Source organism: Peromyscus maniculatus, chromosome 20 (genome assembly GCF_049852395.1).
Source record: "Peromyscus maniculatus bairdii isolate BWxNUB_F1_BW_parent chromosome 20, HU_Pman_BW_mat_3.1, whole genome shotgun sequence".
NCBI lineage: Eukaryota > Metazoa > Chordata > Mammalia > Rodentia > Cricetidae > Peromyscus > Peromyscus maniculatus.
In genome coordinates, this window is record NC_134871.1 from 35,508,363 (window position 1) to 35,530,747 (window position 22,385).

The window sequence follows — 22,385 nt, forward strand, 5'->3', positions numbered from 1 at the left end:
AGTTGAATGATTAATGCACCATTTTTGATTTTTATCATCTTTCAGTGGTGTTTAACTTTCTTCAGTGGTCATTCCACTTACTGATGTGATTTCATATATATTTCAGAATCCATAATTTAATGTGGCAGAAACATGCCACCATTGAAAGCCTTTGTCAGAGAACCTCATTTTTATGAGAACTTGAAGCACATCTTGTAAAATGTCGAGTTTTGGGTGCATTCTTAAGAGCCAAACTCATTCATTCCTTTACAGCTGATTTATGCATTTGAGGTATGGGTATTGGCTAAGTGGAGCAGACTCTTTAAGAGTTACCTTCCCCAGGGCACTGGGCTCTGAGCAGCTACTGAGCACACAGTTGGGGAAGTAGTGTGTGGAGGGATTCTACAATCTGTTTTGAGAAAATATGTGCTCTGTTTCTTCATAGTATGTTTGAGCAAATGTAACACATCATGTTTACTTCCTTTGTATATTTTATTATTAGGCATTTAATAACTGTTGAATCTTTAGTATCATGTGAAAACAAAAGGAACCTAATTTGAATACAAAGGTAGACTTGTGTTTTATGTAAATGCTTAAAGGTTCTTTGTTTTTGGTTATGTTTGTAGTTATTTTGTAAATGTTCACTGCAAAGTCTTAAGAGGCAAGATTTTTAATTTCAGTTTTGTTTTCTGTTGGCTTGATTTCAGGTGATTGAAACTCGAACTATGGAGGCCCCTTATTTTCTACCAGAGCATATTTTCAGAGATAAGTGCATGTATGTGGATTCTTGATGTTTGAAGGGAAGGTTGGCTAGAGAGACTAGTTGATAATGATTACAAAGGAGTAACTGTTTTTCTAGGTTTATTATTGTCATATTGTGTCATTTAATTCATATAACCTTTTCCCATACATAGTAAAGTACTTTCACTCTATAGTTATAGACATGCATACAGTCCTGAAAATACAAAGTTTATCTCCCTTTTTAGAATGTCGTAATATATTTCTTAATTATGGCATTGTTTTGCTGTGTGTTCTCATGTAAATGAACACTCCTGTAACAGTACAATTTTCTTGTTGAAAATTTCCATTAACATAATAACACAAAATTATGGGTCAGAAACAAAAACAAATTCATTTGTTATACTCTCTTCCTCGTATTCCACGGGAAAAAGCACATTGATAACACCTGATTCACACTTTGGGCTCCATGGGCAGCATTGAAAGCACCAGCACACATAATAACCTCAATGGGAAGAGAGCAGGGCACCTCTTGTGACTGGGTGTGGGCTTTCTGTCACCATGCTGGTCCTGGGCTTTACAGTCACCCTCAGCTGTGTTTTCTCTCCTTACATTTTACTTAGTATAAAAATAAAAACTGAGTCTAGTGTCCTTCATCCTTTAATGTTCAATAATGTTCAGACATTATCAGAGTGACAAGGCTAAGTTTACTCGTGAAGTATGACTGGGAAAAGAGTCCTAACAGCAGGGACTTGGTCACTTAAAAGAGGTGGACTTTTCTATCATCCCCAGGTAACTTGTACTTCTCTCTAAATATTGAGACCTTTACTGTTCCAGTCCTTGCTATTTTACTCACTTTTGCCCAGGAATCAGTATTGAATGATTGTTATTTTTTTATTAACTTGACAGGCTTCCAAAATCTTTAGAGAAGCATGACAAAAGTTTATATTTTCTGACCAACAAGATTGCAGAGTCCCTGGGGGGAAGCGGATACAGTGTGGAGAGGCTCTCAGTTCCTTATGTGCCACAGGTGACAGGTATGTTCAGTAAACTTCCTGCCATGCAATGGGGAGTGAAGATTAGTTTTGTAGGTATACTACTATACCATGGTTTACTTTTTAAAGGTTACTTTTAATTGTATGTGTATAAGTGTTTTGCCTGCATGTGTACCATGTTTATACAATGTTCATGTTGGCCAGAAGAAGGCTTTGGAACCTCTGGAACCTTTGGAACTGGAGTTATATATGGTTGTGAGCCACCATGTGGGTGCTGGGAACTGAGCTCAGGTCCTCTGCAGAGCGGTTAGTGCTTTTAACCAGGAGTCATCTCTCCAGCCCCTCATTAGTTGTTTTGGTTTTGTTTGTTTTATCTTTTATCTTTTTTTAAAGCTATTTTAAGTTCTTTCTATTCTTTAATATTGCTTTAGAAACCTTTCTGTAAAGATGTAGTTAGGAAATAGGACTTACTGATAGGAATTTACCATAGGGAAATCAAGTGGTTGGGTTTTGTTTTGTTTTGTGTTTTGGGGGCATTTTTCGAGACAGGGTTTCTCTGTGTAACTTTGGAGCCTGTTCTTGATCTCACTCCATACATCATGCTGGCCTCGAACTCACAGAGATCCACCTGCCTCTGCCTCCCAAGTGCTGAGATTAAAAGGTGTGCACCACCACCACCCAGTGGGTTTACTGTTATTTTAATCTATTACTTGTTCATATGTTTTACACTTTAGTATTTCTTAAACAAAGAAGCAAAATGAAGTCTTTCATCATGAAACAGTACTGTTGCACCCTTGTCATTTGAAAGACTGCAGACCATTTCTGAAAAGAAACCTGCCCAATTTTTATGTGTACTTTTTCTTTTATAAAAAATAATGCCAGTGTATTTGAAGACAAATTACATGATATCTTACACCTAAGTTGTGTTCTAAAAATGAAAATCAGTTTCTTGTACTCTCATATTCAGTTAATGTATAAATGAATGTTACATTGGTGGAAGAAGTAGTTTCCTTTCAAGATAGATATCACTGCTGTATAAAAAGAACTTTGATTCCAGTCAGATAATTTTATGTATTAGTTACCAAAAGTAGTTTAATTTTTATATATAGCTGTCACCAGGCTGAAGCTAACCTGGGCTACATAGCAGGCTTTGGCCAGCCTAGGCTACATAGTAAGAACTTTTTCTTTAAATAAAAATGAAACAAAACAACAACAAAGCAAAAAAATTAAACCATGTTAGAACTCTAATTTAAGTATTTTTTTGGGGGGGAGGGGTAAGCATTTTAAAACATTAAATAATTTTACTTTGGCTTTAGCTGTCCTTCCTTCAGGCCCAGAGTCTCATAAACCCAGGCAGAAATGCAAAGGTAACGCCCCCTGGCAGAGGCTGCCCTTTCCAAAGCCTGCCTTTCCCGTAGGAAAACCACTCCCTGGGTGCTTGTTTAGAAACGGAACTGTGGGCTGTGTTGACGTGTCTGTTGTTAGCTGTAACTTTGCTCTGTGTTCCTCTCCACATGTACCTTATTCCTCTTTCCTGCTCCCTGTTGCCGTAAGTGTAGTTTTCAAGGAGAGTTCTGGTACTTATTTTAACATGTCACTTTTGCTCCTAGTTTCTTCTCCCTCAGACAAGCTACATTCTCTTCCTCAGTGTCTCTTTACAAGCTAAGAGACTTCTGAATATTTCTGGGCATAATCAATTATTTGCCTGGGTAGAAATTCCTAAGTACAAATAGACTTTTTTGATTTATAAAGATGGATGTTTTTAAATTAGTTAGTGTGTGGACCTTCTCTCATGCAGGAATTCTAAGAGTCATATTTTATGGAATACTCGGTTATACTCAATTATAACTTTTTTTTCTGTGTAATAGCTGTCTACTGTTGATTTTGAAAATTACGGGCAGTTCAGAGCAATAAAACAAAAGTAAAAGCAAATATATTTTAGTGTGTTGAATAGCATGCACCACCCACCACCACTGTAATATTAGCTCTATTTATCATATTTTGTGCCTTGCGTTGAGAACAGCACTGTATTCATATTCCTACTTAATCCTTACACTAGCTTGGTGAAGAACATAGCTTTTTTTTTTTTTTTACACATGAGGAGAGTGAGGTTGATAGTAAGTAATTTGATTAAATGGCACACTAAATTTAGCTGTCACTGTGCTCTTTTACATGCTTAATAATTTATTTGAGTTCACAATTTTTAATGAGATCAAAGATTTTGCATGCATTCAGAATGATCCTCGTCAGCACTGAACAACAATCACCATCTTTCCTTTGAGGCTTATAACTATGAGACCAACTCATGCACCACTCTAAGGCCTGCCTAACAACAAGGGATATAGCTTAGTGGTAGAGCATTTGACTGCAAAATGATAGAGATTGCATTTTTGTTTCCCCTTTTCTTGGGAGATGGAAATACTAAGACATTAGCAGAAGGCCAGGTGTGGTGGCATATGCCAGTAATCCCAGCACTCAGAAGGCTGAGGTAGAATTACTAGTTTGGAGTGCTTCTTAACTGATCAGGCCTACTGTATGTTAGGCATTGAGGGAGGTGATAATGGAAAGGTGTTAAGGTGTGGGCACTGTCTTCAAGGATTACAATCTCATGGCAAAGCCAGATGAACAATGGAACAGCTAGTTCTAGAGAAAGAATGGTGATCTGCCTGAAATTGCTGACCACTGGTGTCTGAGCAAGTATTAGCTGAGCATGTATTGCATTTTTCTTTTTAGTCAAATTAGAATTTGAATGACTAGTGAATGTACCAGTGTGCATTAAATACTGCTATATGGTGACTCGACAGTGCTTTATCTGGAGTCGTTAGAGGTCACTGTCCCATGTAGTAATTAGTGAGTAGCTCTAGTGTTCCAGCTCTGCAAACAGAAGCCAAAGCAAGCAAGGTAGGCGGAGGTTCTGATTTTCATAAAGCAAGGTTTCAGTATTTCCTCCTTAAGTGTGGTTTCTCCTGAACCACAAAGCACAGGTGGTTGAACAACTTTGCTAATATTATTCTAGCTATGTAGGACAGAAGTTTGGTTCATTGTATAATTTGGTTCTAACATGACACCCAGTGGGGCAATTGTAGTATTTCTTAAAGGAGATGATTAGGAAGTGGAATGAAATCACGCTGCATGCTGAATGAATTCCAAAGGGAGTATTGCTAAATTCTGAAGTTACTTTATGCTTACTGGTACTTTAAACAAAGGCTTCCCTGGTGGTACTGCTTATAAAGTTGTGTCTTGACATTGCTCTCATTGGGTAATTAGGCAGTCAACATGATGTGTGCAGCCTCTTCCATGTCTATCTCTCTTATGCATACATTATAATTCGTGCAGTGACACAGGAATCTCAGGGAGCTGTGCATTAGTCAGTAGGCTGTACAGCTGTTTATAAGTTATAGCTAGAACAGAAAGTTATTTACTTCAGAAACAGCTCCACTAGCAGGGAAAGAGGAGAGGTGCATTAGGAAGACACATTAGAAGGTTATCACTGGTAAGAGTCTAGGTAGGTAAGAAAGATGAAGATTTCTGTAGTGATAAATTAGAAGTTGATGATACTAACTGGCATTCAGAAGAGAAGCGATGGTACTGACTCCTGGTCAGCCTCACTGGTATCTGTAGAGTACCTCCTGGGGTACCTGCTACAGCCCAGAGTGTTAGTGGTCAAGTAGATCCGTATATGAATGAGAGTAGGACAGGAACCAATTTGGTTATTGTTACCACTTGTAAGTGGTCATCTGCACCACACAAGAAACATTGTGAGCTATGCTTTCCAGACCCTCTTCCTCATATAGTTCTGAGCTCGAGAGAAGTCAATGAAAAGTACACACATGGTTCTGACAGTCAGAGAGAGGGACTGTATCCATCAGGACTTAGGCATACAGACGGGTAGGTGGCTGTTAGTGGTTTCTTGAGAATGAGCCCTTCCAAAGAGCTACAGCATGACAGTGTATGATAGCTGTCCTGACCCATTCCAGCAGGGGTTGAATAAGCCTCTGATTGTGTGCATTGAGATGCACAGTGCACTTTTCCTTTTCTTTATATAACCATGGTTATTAGCTGTTCTCGAATCCTGAACTTTCTATCAGTGCTTGAAAGAAGCATACAGAAGGTCTATAGTGATGTGGAAAACTTTCAACCTTATACCTATAATCATAATAAATAACACCAGACACAGATGCCATTTTATCACCTCTTAGGTTTGCTGCTACCACAAAAGTAAAAGATGACAAGGGTTAAGAGTACCCAGAAAGGAGCCTTCCACATTGATGACTCGAATAATTTGTGATACTATAAATTATTATGGCCATGTTGGAAAACATGATTGAGTTTTTTTTTTTTTTTACTGAAATACTGAAAATATAACTACCATATGGTCCCTTAATCCCACTTGTGAGCACACCCAGAGTAATTCAGATCAGTGTTTGAGATGTCTGCATACCATGTTCCCTACAGCATTTAGTATTCACAAAGTCTAACATACAGAAACAGCTGAGGTGCCATCAGCCTGACAGTGATGTACATATACAGTACAGTGCTATTCTAAAAAACAAGCAGTTTTCACATCTGTATCAACATGAGTGAATCTAGAGGACATTGGGGGGCACAACAAATACCATATGACCACCTCCAGTCACATAGGAAGACTTAAATTCTGATGTTTTACTGCACAACATGGTGACCATTGTTAGTTATTGTGTATATTTCAAATTAGCTAAAAGAGGACTTAAGGCTAGCAAGATGGCTTAGCAGATAATTGCACTTACTGCTAAGCCTGATGCTCTGAGATCGATATCCAGAGTGTACATGATAGAATGACAGAACTGGTTCCTCCAAGTTGTACTCTGACCTCCATATGTGCACCAAAGTACAGGTTTTGGCATGCAGGCATACACACACGTGCATATGCACACACACACACACACACAAAAAAAAAAAAATACAAAGCAATTTTAAAATGAATTGGAGGATTCTAAATGTTCTTACTACAAAGAGATTGTATGTGTTTAATGTGGATGTGCTGATTAACCTTTAATCATTCCAAATTATATGTAGTTCCAACATTGTACTGCACCCTAGGAAAGAAGAAAAGCAATTACTTTGCAATTTAAGTAAAATAGGTTGAAAGTTGAGAACACACTTAGAAAGAGCGTAACCCCCAAACTCACTTTTCTACATTTTCTTGCAATCTAAAATAGTTATATGACTAAAATGCAACATAACATTTCTGACTAACAAATAATAGAAGAAAATAATTTTCATTTCAGATGAAGATCGTCTTTCTAGGAGAAAAAGTATTGTGGATACTGTATCTATTCAGGTGGACATTTTACCCAACATTGTGCCTTCTGATGATGTGGTAAGTTGCTGGAAGTTTATGATGGAGAACTGTCTTAATGTAGTGATTATTTAGAAGAAAAATTTTCCTCCACACCTTAAATGGGGAAAATTACAAATCAAAATTATCCCCAAGGCAGCTAAATTGATAGTAGAAATTAATGTATTTTAATTTTTGTGAACTCATTTCAACTGTCAAGATGCATAAAATTAGTATATTATTAGATTTTTTGCATTGGAGTTCTGTATGACAGAAAGCTATAAAACAGAAGCAAAGCTGTTTTGTTTTACTTTAAGTATGATATGTTATGCATGATCTCTTAAGTTCTCTAAGTCCTCTTTATTTTTTAAAAATTATGAAGTATAAAGTATAAAAGCAGATGGATTTCTGCACCTCCACGAGGCCAAATCCTCACCTCAAAAGTTCCTGTGTAAGGAAAACGTGTTTGTCATTTTGGATATTAGCTATTATGAATATGACTTAAGCCATCTCAGTGAACTGCTCAAGGACTGTGGCTGCTTGCACTGTCATGCCTTTCCTCCTGCTCCAGGAGAGGGAGAGCACAGGAGAGTACTCTGCGGAGTCATAGAAAGAAAAACCAGTCCTCTCGGCACTGGATTGACACAAAGAATTTTTGACAGCCAACGAAAAGTGACAAATGCTAGCCTCCCAACTTAGCTTCCTCTTCATGATTTATACATTGTTTTCCTGCCCAGCTATTTCATTATTTCTCATTGATACAATATAAATAATTAAAGAAATATGTAAACAAGAAAGTAGGAACCTGAGTTGTCTGAATTCATGCTTTCACTCCCTTAGCTTCTAACCTCTGTAAATCAGGGAATAAACAACTTAGATCTTCTTTGCTCTTCAACTCTCCATTATACAGAATCCTTTGGTCTTATCAGTCACTTGTTAGTGGAGCTCAAGAGCATTGACGTGGGCTTGGGAGATAGCTTAGTGGGTAAAGTTCTTATACAAGCAGGAGGACATACCTTCTGGATGCCCAGCACCCACATGAAAAGCCAGGTGCTGAGATGGGGAGGTCCTGGAGGCTCGCTGACCAGTCAGCTTAGCCCAAATGGTGAACTTGAAGTTCAGTGAGGAGACCTTGTCTCAAACAAGAAAGTAGAACAGAGGATACAAGGCTGAGTGGATAAAGCACTTGCCAGGTACACATGAAGACCAGAATTGGGTTCTCTGGTACCTCATAAAAGCCAGTAGACATGGCATCCACCTGTGATTCCAGCATTCAGAAGTCAGGGACGGAATCTCTAGGACAGGCTAGCTAACTGGAAGTGGTGAAATCAGGGTTCACCAAGAGACTGTCTTAGTACATAATGAAAGTAATCAAGGAAGATATTTGACATTGACTTTGGGCTTCCACACCTGTACACAAATGGCCCTACACACATAAGGGATTCTGCATACATGTGCACACACAAACATGCAGAAGAAAAAGGTGCTGTTCAGATGGGAACCTGACTGGGACAGGGAGGGAATAAAGAGAAGATAGATAATGTATGATGTACAGAAAAGCTGGGATTGAGTGGGCTGTGTTTTCACTGATGGAGCAGTACCAGTACCAACTAAGCAATAACCCAGAACCTCAGCCATTAGCTAGGGGAGTAGTTTTTTTTGTTTGTTTGTTTTTTTGTTTTGTTTTGTTTTTTTGCACACACTGCCAGTTTCCTAAGCCTGACCCAAGGAAGGCCAATTCCCAGGGGTGTGAGGCATTGGTCTTTGTTGGTAGTACACTTTCACTTAGGACTTTGTCCATTCCTTACATATTCACACAAGGCTTCCTCTGCTACTACAGGTAGGTAGAGAAGCGATTGAGGAAGACTTCCCAATATCAACTTTCAGCCTCAGCATGCTTGCACTCTCCATTCATGTGCACACGTACATGTGCATGCACACAAAATACTTGAAGAGGTTAAAACTCCTCCCCCCCCCCCCCCGAGTCCACCTCAAATTTCAAAGCCACTTTAATATATACATTTCTTATTTGTAAAGAGTATCTTGCTCACTCTTTCAATGAGTGTGAATTTACTCTTCTTACCCTTTCAAGTAAATACATTTGCTTAGAGCCTTGGCTTCTAGACCTAATTTTAATCAGGAATACACAGTATGGTTTAATGGTTGTGTTTTTATATCTCTTTTTATTTTTTTTCTAAAATTAATGTGTTTGACACTTGAGACTGTTGTAAAGAATCATTCTGTTATAAAATAAGCTGAAAAATATTTACTTAAAGAACTGTAGGGGGAAGATTCTCTGAATATTACATTAAAATTTCATTAATACATTAGCTTTTCAAAGACAGTGTGCTGAAGGTCCTCAGTCACATACATCACACACTGGATGTTTGATAAGTACAATTTAGTATCATATTTACTTGAGCACACTTGAGTTTCAAACTCGGGAATATGCTTTTTTTGTATATTAGTTGTTCAAATGCCAAAAGACAGAACAGAATTGCCTTATAGGCAAAACTAAGTAGTTTATAGCAAGGGCAAGAGAAATTCATACAGTTAGCTGTTTTCCAGTTATTGGTAAATATTTATTTCAGCATTAATCAGTAAAAGTTAATATAATAAAAATACTGGCATTTTAACTTTTCCCATGTTCTTTGTCCTGTACTATATGTAGTTTTTTTGGTTGCTTTTTTCAATCTGAAGCTATTTAGCCCAGTCTAAGAACAGTGAGTTTTGTTTACGTCATAAAAATGCTAGTGCTAGATTGCTCGTAGGTGCAAATGACTAGTCAGAGCCTAATCTTGTATGTCTGCTCCAAATGTCTAGAATGCAACTGAAGATTCCAAAGTTTAATCTGACTTCAACTAAAAATGTGACCCTCGGTAGCAAAGCTGAGGTAGCGGAACTCTTGCTGCTTGACTTCCAGCTAAAGCCTTTGTTAAGAGACGCTAAGGTGCAGAACACGCAGTCTTGCTTTCGTTAGTCTTGATGCCTTAGACTTAGCAAAAGACGCTCATGAGCTAAAATTAGGGATGACCGAAGTGCCAGGCAAGTACTCATGTATCGTATCATTGCTTAACTTTATTCAGAGATACTACAGTAACCATTTATTACTCTTTGTGGAAATGTTTTGGTACCTTATAAAGTACCACTGCCTTTTTTTTTAATCACAAAGTACTAACTTTTAAAAATCATAAAACATTTAATTTTACAGTTTTGTACATATTTCAAAACAAGAGATCTGAGAGCACCAAGGTAAAGGGTATTTATAGGAAGTAAAAAAACTGGTGATTGTGCCTTAGAAAATCCAGCATATGCTTGTTTTAGGGTGCATACTTCTCAATATAGTAATTCCTTGAAAGCTTCATTTATTTTTGTATGTGTGAATTCTTTGCCGGCATGTATGCCTGGTGCCAGAGGAGGCCAGAAGAGGGTGTTAGGTCCCTTAGAACAAGAGTTAAGGACAGATGTGAGCCACCATGTAGGTGCTGGGATTCTAACTCTGGTCCTCTGCAAGAGCAGCAAATGTTCTTAACCACTGAGCCATCTCTGCAGCCCATTCTTCTAACCATTTAACATCTTAGGTTATTTCATGCTTGATTTATTCCCTGCCTGTAGTACTAAAATTATAAAGGCTCTTTAATGGCTAGTTCTTATATACCACATAGCTAAAAAGATGTAATCAGCCTTTATTGCTTCAAAGTGTCTTCCCCCTTACCAAGCACAGATGAGTCACTGGGTATCGTGTGCCCATCAGACCCTGGAGGCCGTGCCTCATCCAAGGGTGTGGAGGTGCTGCCTACTCTGCTGGGCTAATGCCCATCTGTGTGTAGTCAGGAAGCCACCGCAGTAGGCCATTGTTATGGCCAGGGAAGGAGTGCAGATGATCTGCTGTTTGGAATATAATCTCAGATCAAGCCAAACAAAAGAAGGAAAAAAATAATTGTGAAAATGTTTAGGTTACTTGTATGTTGATAAGAATATTAATTCACTTTTCTTGACTCTTTGTTCTCCTTACACTCCCTTTAGGTTAGCAACACTGAAGAAATCACCTTTGAAGCACTGAAGAAAGCAATTGGTAAGCTGGGGAGCACTTTTTAGCTCTCCTAAAATCTCATTTCCGCCTTGGTACTCTTTCAGATGACAGGATAAGCAGATCCAACATGAAAAGAAAGAAAAGGAAAAATACTATGGTCTCTATATAAATGGGTCCGTTGTTTAAGCTTTTTAAATTGTCTCACGTGTATGAACACATAAGCAAACACAGTGGTATAAACAAGGTAGACATTTGTTCTTTCCTATCTAACAAACTTTGTCCAGACTATCATGACCTTAAGATAAAAAAGTTTCCCTTCATGTTGTAAGACTCAGACACATTTGGTCTTAATGACCCAGCTGTATTTTAGTTTTCTATTCACTGGGATCAAGATGCACTTTAACAAATATTTAGTGCCTCTGTATGTACAAGGGCAGCATAGTTAGATATAAAAGAATAATTCAGAAAAGCCCTGGTAGCCCTTTGATTTCTGGTAAGTTACTGTTCTCACCTGTATATGTCAGTGTGTGTGTGTGCACATGTGTGTTTGTAGCTTTATGCATGTGTATATCTTTATGTGTGTTTGTTGTGTATGTATTACTTAGTAAGAGTTGGGAATTCTATGAAAGTAGGCATTGTGTTTCAGAGCTTTAGCTCTTTGATTTAGTTTTTTTTCCAAATATTTGTGTTATCTAGTATTAAATGAAACATTTAAGGAAAGTTAATGTATTTTGCCTTTACTATAAAAGTAGCTCTTTAGTCACTCTTATGTTAGGGATTATAGATCATTGGCTCCCGTGGTCTTTGGCATATTTTATGACACTCTTTCTTTAACTGGCTCTTATAGATACCAATGGAATGGAAGAACAGGAAAAGGAAAAGAGACGTCTTGTGATAGAGAAGTTCCAGAAAGCACCTTTTGAAGAAATAGCAGCACAATGTGAATCCAAAGTGAGTGCGTTGGTGGACAGTGGGTGGGGAATTGCTCTTTGGAGCTCATTTTGGTAGGACGCAGGCTTTAGGCATATTATGGCTCCAGGCTCTGAAGGCAGAGCCACTAAACTTAAAGAATTTCTTTATGTGATGTTGATGGACATGGCAGATCTTAATCTGGGTGAATGACAGTCATTGCTTTCTGTTCTGTTCTGATTTGTTTTGTTTCCAGTGGTTCTTGGTGATTTTGCTATGGGTATTTTTTGTGTTTCAACTTGAGGCTGTAGAACTTGAAAGGGGTGGGTGTGGGGAGAAGGCCTATATTCAATTCCAATAGATATTGCAAATTAGAGCATTAAAACCATCTGTTTATCAGCCTCATAGTTACAGTTGTGCTTTGTCTGCTGGGTGGCTGGAAAACAAGAAATCTTTAACATTCTTTTTTTTTCTTTTGCAGGCAAATTTGCTTCATGATAGACTTGCTCAAATATTGGAGCTCACCATACGGTAAGGGTTTGGTTAGCACAGTAGTAACACAGAAACCAATAGAAGCTATGCATGGCTGTGCATGCTTAATAACTGCTTTGCACTGAGTATGAATAAGATCTTACTGGCAACCCTTTGTGCCAATTCTTGCTCTGTTTACAGGGGGAGTGTGAACAGTTGACCAGTTATCTCGTGGCATTTCTAGCCTTCTCTTAGACTATCTTTTTCTTCATGATGGTCTCTAAGAACATCTGAGTGATTCGGAGTTCTAATGTTTTGTTTAACTAGAAAATCGTTCATATTTAGCTATTTTTCATGCACTCCATCTGTAGTTTAATATGCTCCATCCAGAGCAGTAACACTGCTACCAGTATAGATGCATGATTTTGATCATTCGCTTTCCTATGTCCATTCAGGTTATTATAATTATTATACTCCCAAGTGTACAGTATCTCACTGGCATTGGTCATTCTGAGTCTGCCTCTCCTTAATTCAGCCTGAGAAGAAGAAAAGGCTCTCTCAAGGCCCTCTGCACAGGAGGAGCTGCCACAAGGTCTCACATTGACATCAGTGTGGAAATTGGCCCAATAAAGGATACACACAGAGCCTTGCTTCTGGAATTTTATTTTCTACATCAGCGAAATATTTTATCTTTTAATTTGACTAAATAAGTTTTTTTTTTCAAGTCTGTATCGCATGATTGGAAGAGACTGGTAACATTCTGGTCCACTTGCCTTGTTTTTATTCTACTTTGTCTTCTGCTTTCATATGGAAGACACTGTTATCAGTTTCACTTATTCTGGACATTTTCTCACTGCTTTACTATTGCTAAGGAGAGAATTGTTCATCTATAAAAGTCCAGAAAGGAATTGGAATAAAATATAAAATGTATATAGACTTCCTTTTCAGAGAAAATTGCCAAATATGGAGCATTTAACTCTGTTAGTTAAAATTCCAGATCCCTGCTGTGTACATGGCCTTAGGCTGTATACTTTCTGTCAGTTATTTCTGCTCTCAACCCTGAAAAGTAAGTACATGCTGTCTCTTTCAGTGTCCAGGTGAAGACACCAGAACCTAGAGAAGTAACATAACTTGCTGAAGGTCTTGTACTTAATGACAGATCATTAAAATACACAACCTGTGTTCTCAAGTAGAGTTGCTAGGGCTCACCGTGTTCCTGTGGGTCACATCGGCACATGTGTATGGACTTAAAATTTTAAGAACAGCATTCTAGTTTTCATCTTCTTGATACCGTGACTTTGTCTAGTATTGGCTTTGGCTTTGGCTGAACACTGGATGGTAGTTAATATTTAGCAACACTTGGAGTGTCCCAGACACTGTACTGAGTGCACTATTTCAGTAGTAATCCATCCACAACTTCCTCTTTGGAAGAAGTTCTGGGACAGCTTGTGTGATCCTGAGGACTTAAGGCATAGTGCACTGTAGGTTTTCAGGTCTGTCTGCACATTTTCTTCTGTTTATCTGATCAGCCAGAGAAGAGAGTTTGTGCTCTACAAAAGTGAAGCCAAACCATCTTATACATCAGTCCCTGTTCTTTTATTCACCATGGCTTGGGTACAGAAGAGAAAAAGAGAGAAATGCAAAAAATAAAATATAAAATGAACGCAGCAGCAGACACAGCTAGTTACTGCAGTCTGTACACCAGGCATCAGAGATTACTGGAGGATGCATGTTTTGGAGTAGAGACATACTTGCTCTCACCCTTGTTTCCTGCCTGTGTTTCTTGGGATCTCACTGTACCGTTCTTTATAATCTCATAATCATAAACTTTAACATTCTTATTCATGTAGTAGAGCATAAAAGTTAAGAAATTACAAATGCAGATGAAATGTAGATTTAAATGGTGTCAGTAGCTTTAATGGCCATTGAGAAAGCACAAAAGAGGCTTTCTGATATGGCTACCAACCAGCCTCCCTACTGCCACATGCTCATTTCACACCCCATCACCAGCAGCTGTCTTGATCTCTCTCTGAAGTTTCCTCTTGCTTGTTCTTGAACCTTTTTTCCCCCAGAGCTCAGGACTGAACCCAGGGCCTTGCACTTGCTTGGCAAGCGCTCTACCACTGAGCTAAATCCCCAACCCGTTCTTTAACTTTTGAATGATGAAAATATTTGTTATCTATATCATGCTGTGATTTACCTGTGTATAAGCATGTCAATTTTTATCAAATAACACACTTATGATCTGTGTATTTCACTAAAAATGATCCATTAATAAAGCATAAAGAGGTGTTATAAATATTGGAACACTTGCAAAATTATTAATTTCTAGAACAGTATATCACAGAAGTATTAAAAACAGCTGCACAATGTAGTTAAATAGCAGTTCAAAATTAAAGATGATCATATGAAGCTAATACTTGTGCATATCATTAATTAGTGAAAACATTCATAACCATAGAATCCTAGCACAGACTATGAAATAACTAAGTCTGAGATATACTTATTATTTATATACAGAAAACTCATGCCTTGTTCTTTTTTAACATTAACAACTTTTTGTATATGTATGGCGTAGGGTGGGAGGTCAGTGTTGGTTCTCTTTCAAGTGTTGATCTCTCCTACTATGTAGGTTCCCAGGCTTGAACTCAGGTTGTCAGGCTTGGAGACAAGTACTTTTCCCAATGAGTGATTTTGCCTAGTGCCATATCTTGTTCTTCAATAGTAAATTAATATCATAAAGACATCGGCTCTCTACAAATTAACCCATTATTTTAGTCAAAATCTTTGCAGAATGTAGTTATTAATTTACATTTAAAGAACATGCTAAGAGTATTCCAGAAGAATCCTTGTGCAAAAGGAAGTAGGAAAATGTAGTAGGAAAATGAACAATCAAAGGTACTATCTACTCCAAGAAAGACATGATAGATCTTTACTTGGGTTTTTGCTTTTGTTGTTTTGTTTTGGGCTCTTTTGAGACAGGGTCTCCCTGTAGGGTCTCGCTGTTGTTGCTCACAGAGAGCATTTGCCTCTGCCTCCTGAGTGCTGGGATTAAAAGCATGCACCGTAAAGCCTGGCCTTGTGGCATTCTTAACAGTTTGAGTCTGTAGAATTATGTAGAATACAGGCAAATTGAGATAGATAAGTATTTATGAGAAGGATATGATTTTAGATTTTCAAGAACAGTGTTGAGTTATTCTTATGGAGGCCGAAGATGACATGGCAGTGAAGGCAGGAGGGACATTCTTCCTCCACTTCTGCTAAGAGAAAGGCAGTGTTGTTTATAGGATAACAGACAGCAGATGTATTCAGAGATGTATGTGTGTGCACATGTGTGTGCATGGTTGAGTGTGATCTTTGTGAACTAAAAGAGTTGAAAATTAAATGATGGGTTAGTAAAAAAATATTTACACTATATGACAAAAGGTTGATTTCCTAAATTGGTATGTCTGGGAAGGAAAACAGTTGGTGGATTCATGAATTTATTTATTTAAAGAAACCAAAATGGATGCCACAGAGATGTTTATCACTAACAGTAGCTGAAAAATTAAAAATACTAAAAAGAATGGATTCATTCTTGCCTTCCAGGTTAACAAAGACTTCCTCCATTCCTTATGCTACTATAAATTTCCAGTATTGTCACAATCCATACTGAGAGAAAAATTGTGATTCTACTTAGAGTCAGAAACTCTTACTTATAAGTCTCTAGACCAAAGAGACTTATACACACACACACACACACACACACACACACACACACACACACACACACACACACACACACACGAGAACAACGTCTGTTTTGGAGTTAAAATAACCATAATCCCTCTTTTGCCTATACAATGTCAGATGGCCAGCACTGCCACTGAATCAAGCCCTTTAATTAAATAACCTTACTTTGTTATTTGCAGGCAATGGTTGAATACTGTAAATGCACCTACTGATAGCACCATGTTCTTCTTTTATAGCCCTCCTCCCAGTCCATCTGGAACACTGACCATTACTTCTGGGCATGCCCAATACCAGTCCGTCCCAGTCTATGAGATGAAATTTCCGGATCTGTGTGTGTATTGACTGGCTCATGAAGACTACAGCATTTAAAAGAATGTTAAAGCCTGAAAAACAAGGCCAAGATGAGTTTTCAGGATTTGCATAATGTTTACTGACAAGTCCTGAAATGGAATGGGATATATCTCTAACCAAACACTCATCATGCTGTGTTAGAAGTTTAGGAACTCTGAATTAGAGTACTTCTAAAGGTAGACTTATGCCACGTTAATTTGTTTTGAGGTTCCTATTAGCTTTTAAGATGTATTGCTTTCACATTATGCCGTTGTTAAATAGTATATTTTAAACTTTGCACAAACATGATTTTTAAAAAACAATTGAAAAATGTATGAAGTGTCTGCTGATTTCTTAAGCGTCTCCACAACTGCTTAGAAGTTGATTGCTTTTTTCTTCAAAAGTAAATATATTCCTAAGCCTAGGGTTGCAAATTCTTTCCTGCTTTCTAAATCCATGCTTCAGATGGACTGTGTAGACATCTTTCAGTCCTCAGTAGTAACATGTGGCAGGCATTCCTATGGTATCAGCGATAGAAAAATCTACTGACCAGTATTCTCACCTAGGTCCTCATCTGGAAACTGGTCAGGCTTTACAGGTCTTGTGATACTTGTGTTTTCTGCTTCAAGTTGAGCCCTTGAGCCCTAGAGCTCACTCTTGGAGCACCGAAAGGTGCAGTGTTTTCCACATATGATGTGTTAGTTTACAGACTGCGCTTTGAAACTATAGTTGTATTTTGCTGTGATTCCATTAATTAAATGAAATATATATTTACTATATAAAAGAAAGACATTAAAAACAGCTACCTGTTCACCTGCGCAGAGTCTATACATTTCAGTTTCTTTTAAATGAATGAATTTACATTTTTATATTGTGCATTGTTTTAAGTCTTCATAGTAAAAAATTTCCCCAGTGAACCTTTTAATTTGCAAGATTTGAACCAAAAGTTTTGTTGAAGATTAGTTACATACACTCAAAACGGTTCATGTGTTCTTGTAAGGTCTGAGTGTGAGCTACCTTTATTCCAGCTGTGAGACTGCAAGGGCAGTATGTGTTGCACGTGCTAGTGAACACCACCACATGGTGAAAATAAGCATTCTGCAATTAGAAAATTCTCTTAGCATAGTTTTGCGAAATCATTTCATATAATTCTGCTTTTTCAAATTCAGTTTCTTTTTACATAAAACTGTATTCCTATCAAAAATTATAGCTCAAAAATAATTTGGTTTTAGTTTTTTTTTTTTAAATAAAATGGAAAACAGGATGTTTTAAATGTGTGTTTATGATTATTTGGATACCACTCATACAAAAAGGAAGAAACAAGATAAGGAAATGAACATAGAATAGTCATGCCCAAAATTTTGAATATTTACAACGGAGTAAAACATCTTGGAGAAGGGTCCATTATTTCAGACCTCTGACAGGATAGCCCAGACTGCTAATAGGGTCAGACCCACCAGACCTTGTCCTCAAGAGGGACAGTGCAGCTGCCACCAGCAGACTAGTGGCCTGCCCCAGCTGTCACTGTAGCTTCTGCTCACACCGGGGAACGTGTCACCGGTTAATGGTAAGCTTCATGCATTTTTGTTTCCCTTTTTTATTTGGTATTTTAAAAGAAGGATATTATTTTTTGACTGCATTTTAAATATAAACAGGGGGACATGCAAAAACAATCATCATCCTCTTGGATGTCATTTTATAAATTAACACTGTGTGCTTTTGTATGGAAAAATATATAATTTAATAGTATAAGAAAAGATATATATTCACTTGCCTTCATGCAAAACACAAGCTTTGCTGTATAAAATTTTGCATTTCTTAGTGATTTAAAAAGGCATGCTTTGCATGTAAAGGAAAACCATTGCAATTGGTTTTTTACCATACCTTTCTCTTGGTTTTTGTAAACTGTAGGTTTGAGTGTTGTTACTCTTAAACCACAGTACACTTCTGGATGTATTAGGTCTAATAGACTGAACTGGTCATGTTGACAAGGGTTCCCAAGAAATGGATGTTTCTCTGTCTTACTCTTCCACGTTTGCAGGGATTGCCCTTGGGCAGGTGTGCAGGCTGTGCTGCAGCTAGTTCAGGTACTGATTCTTCAGGACTTGCTCAAGTTCTACATTGATATGTTTTGGCAGGTACTCATTTGATACTCAAAATTAAGTCATGTATCATTCTCTGTGCTATATACAGTTGGTTATATTCTTTTGTGTGACACTGAACAGTTCATTTAAATGTTCCTCTTATTCTTGTGATATCTGTAGCTGCTTATATAGTTTCACTGAACTTGACCTAATCTTTCATATTCTCTTTCATGTTCTCTTTCCTCTTCTTTCTCCTCTCCCTTACATCCACCCTTCTTTAGAACTCATTATCCTTTAGAGTAATACCACCCTTAACCAGCAGTTTAACTCCCTTCTCCCTCAAACAGACCTCATTTGTCTCACTAATGCTGATATATGTATTGATGTAATAAAGTAAGTTTTTTAAATGTAAAATTTCATTGTGCAATCAAATGTAAGCAATAAAACAAAAATTGCATCTCGTGGATAAGTGCATTTTTACTATAACATTTCATATATAGAATTAAGCTTCAACATTGGACTTAGAAAAAGTCAAGTTGCTGGGTGGATTCTCTCCACATATATGAGAACCATCAGAAGCATAGCTCATGAGCACGAAGAGAGCCTAGGTTAAGCCTACTGTGGCTTCACATAGTTGCCATCTCCTTGTTAGCCTTGGTGACTTCTTCCCACTCCACCTCCTTGCTCTAAATTACACAAAGCCGTTCTTAACAAACACAGCTGTTCTCTAGTACTTTATGCCACCCTGGGCTTAGTCTACACCTGCAGAGCCCTGTACCATAGCCAGCTGTAGTTCATGGGCCTCTTGGATTAGCGATTGTGATACAGTGATGAGGAGCTTGGGTTCTGGTTCAAACCTGACCCAAGCTCCAGGCTAAGCAGTTATAGATAAGTGATTGGTCACTCATCTGTGGAGTGAAAACAGTATGATCTTCCCTTAGAGACTAACTGAGAGGGTGAGTGAACCACTGTGTCATCCCTGCATTATAGAATAAACCTCTGGTGAATATTAATGACAATCGTCTTTGGGGTCTAGTGTTCCTTGAAACTACTTAATGCCTACAGAAAAGCCCTGTCGTGGGTGCTGCCTTGGGGAAACCTAGGCACTGCCTTCCTAAGACACCACTAGAGTCCCACTGACTCTGCTGTGTATTCTTGGGACAGTACCTATCTCTGACCCTGTTCCCACTGACATGCTGAGAGCACGGTACAATGCTGCCCCTGGCTTCCCACTATGACTGTGACCCTGTCTTCTGTCATCTGAGTTACTAAAAAGCAAAGTCAGGGTGTGGGGATAAACTGCATCTTTGTGGAGCTGTATTCAGCCATTAGCTTACATGAGCTAGAGCAGTGCTGTGTCTAGGCTTCCCCATGACATCCCATGGCAAGGCTTATGTGCAGGTGTTATTCTGAGAAGTGATTCCAGAGCTCCCTGCAAGGGGATATATGGTGAAACTGAAGGACAAGGCTGAGTTCCTTTTAAAGTCGGTCACCACTGGTCCCTGGAGAGGTCTACCCTTGACATTCTAGTCTCAGTCTCAGAGCTCCCTACTTAGGACATGAAAATGGGGACAGCATTTACTCTTGGATGTTTGTTCAGGAGCAAGAGTGGCCCTCTAGCATTTCATACCTGGATACTGTGTTCCTGAGTGCTGATCTTGTCAGAAAAGTCCTGTAGAACTCAGGAACTGCATAAAGCAGGTGTGCTGGCTCCACATCCATGGTTGCTCCATGGAGGGAAGGACATGGGGAGATTAGACGATATGAAGTCAGGCAAGGACCTTAGTAATCTTTTTAAGAAAGGTCTAGGGCCAAGGGTAGCGCTGGGTGGTTTCTCATGGTGATGGCAGTGCCATATGGCTGCTCTCCTAACAATGGTAGCAAGTGTATCTGACCCATACAGAATCACTGTGTGTTTCTTAGTCATTGACAATCGTGGGCAGTTATACTCTCTTTAACAAAAGAGAGCTGCTCACACACCCGCATATCTACAGAGCCAGTTCTTAAACAGGACACGGACCATATGGCATGGAGAATTTATTGAGCTTCCATAGTGAACTACAGGAAGGAGAGAAGTGCTGTCATCTGCTCTCCTTCTCCAGTCACATTTGTCTGTGAGCTGACAAGTTTCAGGAGAAGGCTTATAGGTAAGGAACTGGCCGTCTCTGCTCCCTTGGAGCTTCTGCTAAGGCTATGGTCAGAGGACTGAGAGACAAAGAGCTCACGCAGCTCAGAACTACTGGCATGTAACATCTTATCTTCCACCGAGTGACCTTGTCCCCAAGGAACCAGGAGGCTTCTCCAGAAACCTGCTTCTTAGGAGTTCCATCTAGGATGTGGCCTCTTCACTGTTCTCCTCAGAACTGGAGCCTGCAGAAGAGGCCAGGTTGCCCCCAAGCACGCCATCCTCACAGGATACAGGCTTGCCCTGGCACTCTCGTAGGTCTGGCAACTTAAGGCTTTGATTAAAGGAGGCGGAGGCCATGCACTCGGCTGCCATCTGGTCACAGGCACATAGGAGCTTCTCACAGAGGCTCTGCCCCACACCTTAGCAAGAGCAGAAGAACAGATGTGAGACACAAGGTAGGGCACTTAAAACCACTCATCCAACCCCTAGCCATTCCTTTTTCCAGTCCCCATCTTCAACAGCCCTTCTGGTGTCGGGCATGCACTATTCCTAATGGTCTAGCCTGCTCCTCCTGCTAGAAATTAGCCTGTTGTATTTCTCATCTGAGGCCAGTCTCCAGATTGACCCTGCACCCCAATTTTAAGCTCCTGGGTATTCCATAATGTCATGGAATACCCATGCCATCTCAAAACCTGAGATAGCCTCCTGTCAATCCCACCTCACCACCTTTCCTGACTTGCTCCCCCCCTACCCATTCTCTGGTCTTCACTACAGAATCTAGAGTAAATATCCTTAACTAATAACCTGTTGACAGTATTACATGACATCAGAGTGGCCATTACCTGTTTCCCTTCCTGGCTGTGACAGTTTGAGGCAAGGATCACACACATTTGTTATTGTTATAATTTGAATCTTAAATGCTCCACTACTACCACCAAAGATTTGTAAAGGGCTGGTTTCCAGCTATGTTATTTAGGGTGACTGAATCCCAAAGGCTCTAACCTTGTCAGTGAATTAATACATTGATGGATTTGTAATTTCATGGAGGTGTTAAAAATAATGCAGGGGGGGCTAAGCCGGAAGTCATGGTGTGGGAGTATGCATGTGCAATCCGTAAGGGTATCTCATCCCCTTCCTACCTGGCCTTGTATCCATTCATCCATCTCCCTACCCTCTTCAACCTCCATGAAGTAAGCAGCTTGCCAAGATATTCTGCCTCCTCACAAGCTTTTAGCAGTAGGGACAAAGTGACCATGGACTGAACCCATAAGCCAAACTAGATCTCTTGTGTTAAAAGTTGATTCTGCTCAGGTATTTTGTCACTATCATTTCTGCAGCCCCCAATGAAGGTTTGTTGGCTAAGTGGAAAACTGAATCAGTGAGTGAGTGAATGGCATGTAAGTCCTGCCATTAATTATGGCCCAAGAAGGGTGTCATGGAGGTCAATGTGCTGTGCATGACATACAGAATCAGTAAAGAGGACAATAGGTCCACCCAGTTGCTTCCCCAGTTAAAAATGAGGAGGAAAGCCTTTCGGAGCACTAGCAAAGCTCCAGAGAGGGTATTTCTTCCTGAGCTACAGAGCAGCCCAAGGGAAACACATCCACTGCTGAACAAAGTGTCCCCAGGATCCACTTTTAAGGATGCTTTGCCATGTGCTCAGGGCCGA

General features: G+C 39.1%; 2 protein-coding genes across 7 annotated transcripts in view; one reads left to right on the forward strand and one right to left on the reverse strand.

The window, feature by feature from the left end:
* Efr3a (EFR3 homolog A) overlaps nt 1–19,057 on the forward strand; it is a 92,901-nt gene extending 73,844 nt beyond the window's left edge. For all 6 annotated transcript variants that reach the window (XM_006980307.4, XM_076555981.1, XM_042265357.2 and 3 more), the window contains 7 exons: nt 687–754; nt 1,627–1,754; nt 6,980–7,071; nt 11,056–11,104; nt 11,910–12,013; nt 12,453–12,502; nt 16,411–19,057. In XM_006980307.4, coding sequence (XP_006980369.1) covers nt 687–754; nt 1,627–1,754; nt 6,980–7,071; nt 11,056–11,104; nt 11,910–12,013; nt 12,453–12,502; nt 16,411–16,516 — 597 coding nt within the window. In that variant the 3' untranslated portion in view covers nt 16,517–19,057. The remainder of the gene's footprint in view (nt 1–686; nt 755–1,626; nt 1,755–6,979; nt 7,072–11,055; nt 11,105–11,909; nt 12,014–12,452; nt 12,503–16,410) is intronic.
* Nucleotides 19,058–20,619: 1,562 nt separating this feature from the next.
* The window catches only part of Oc90 (otoconin 90), a 29,720-nt gene continuing 27,954 nt past the window's right edge, over nt 20,620–22,385 (reverse strand). The window contains 1 exon segment of the mRNA XM_076555680.1: nt 20,620–21,135. Coding sequence (XP_076411795.1) covers nt 20,843–21,135 — 293 coding nt within the window. The 3' untranslated portion in view covers nt 20,620–20,842.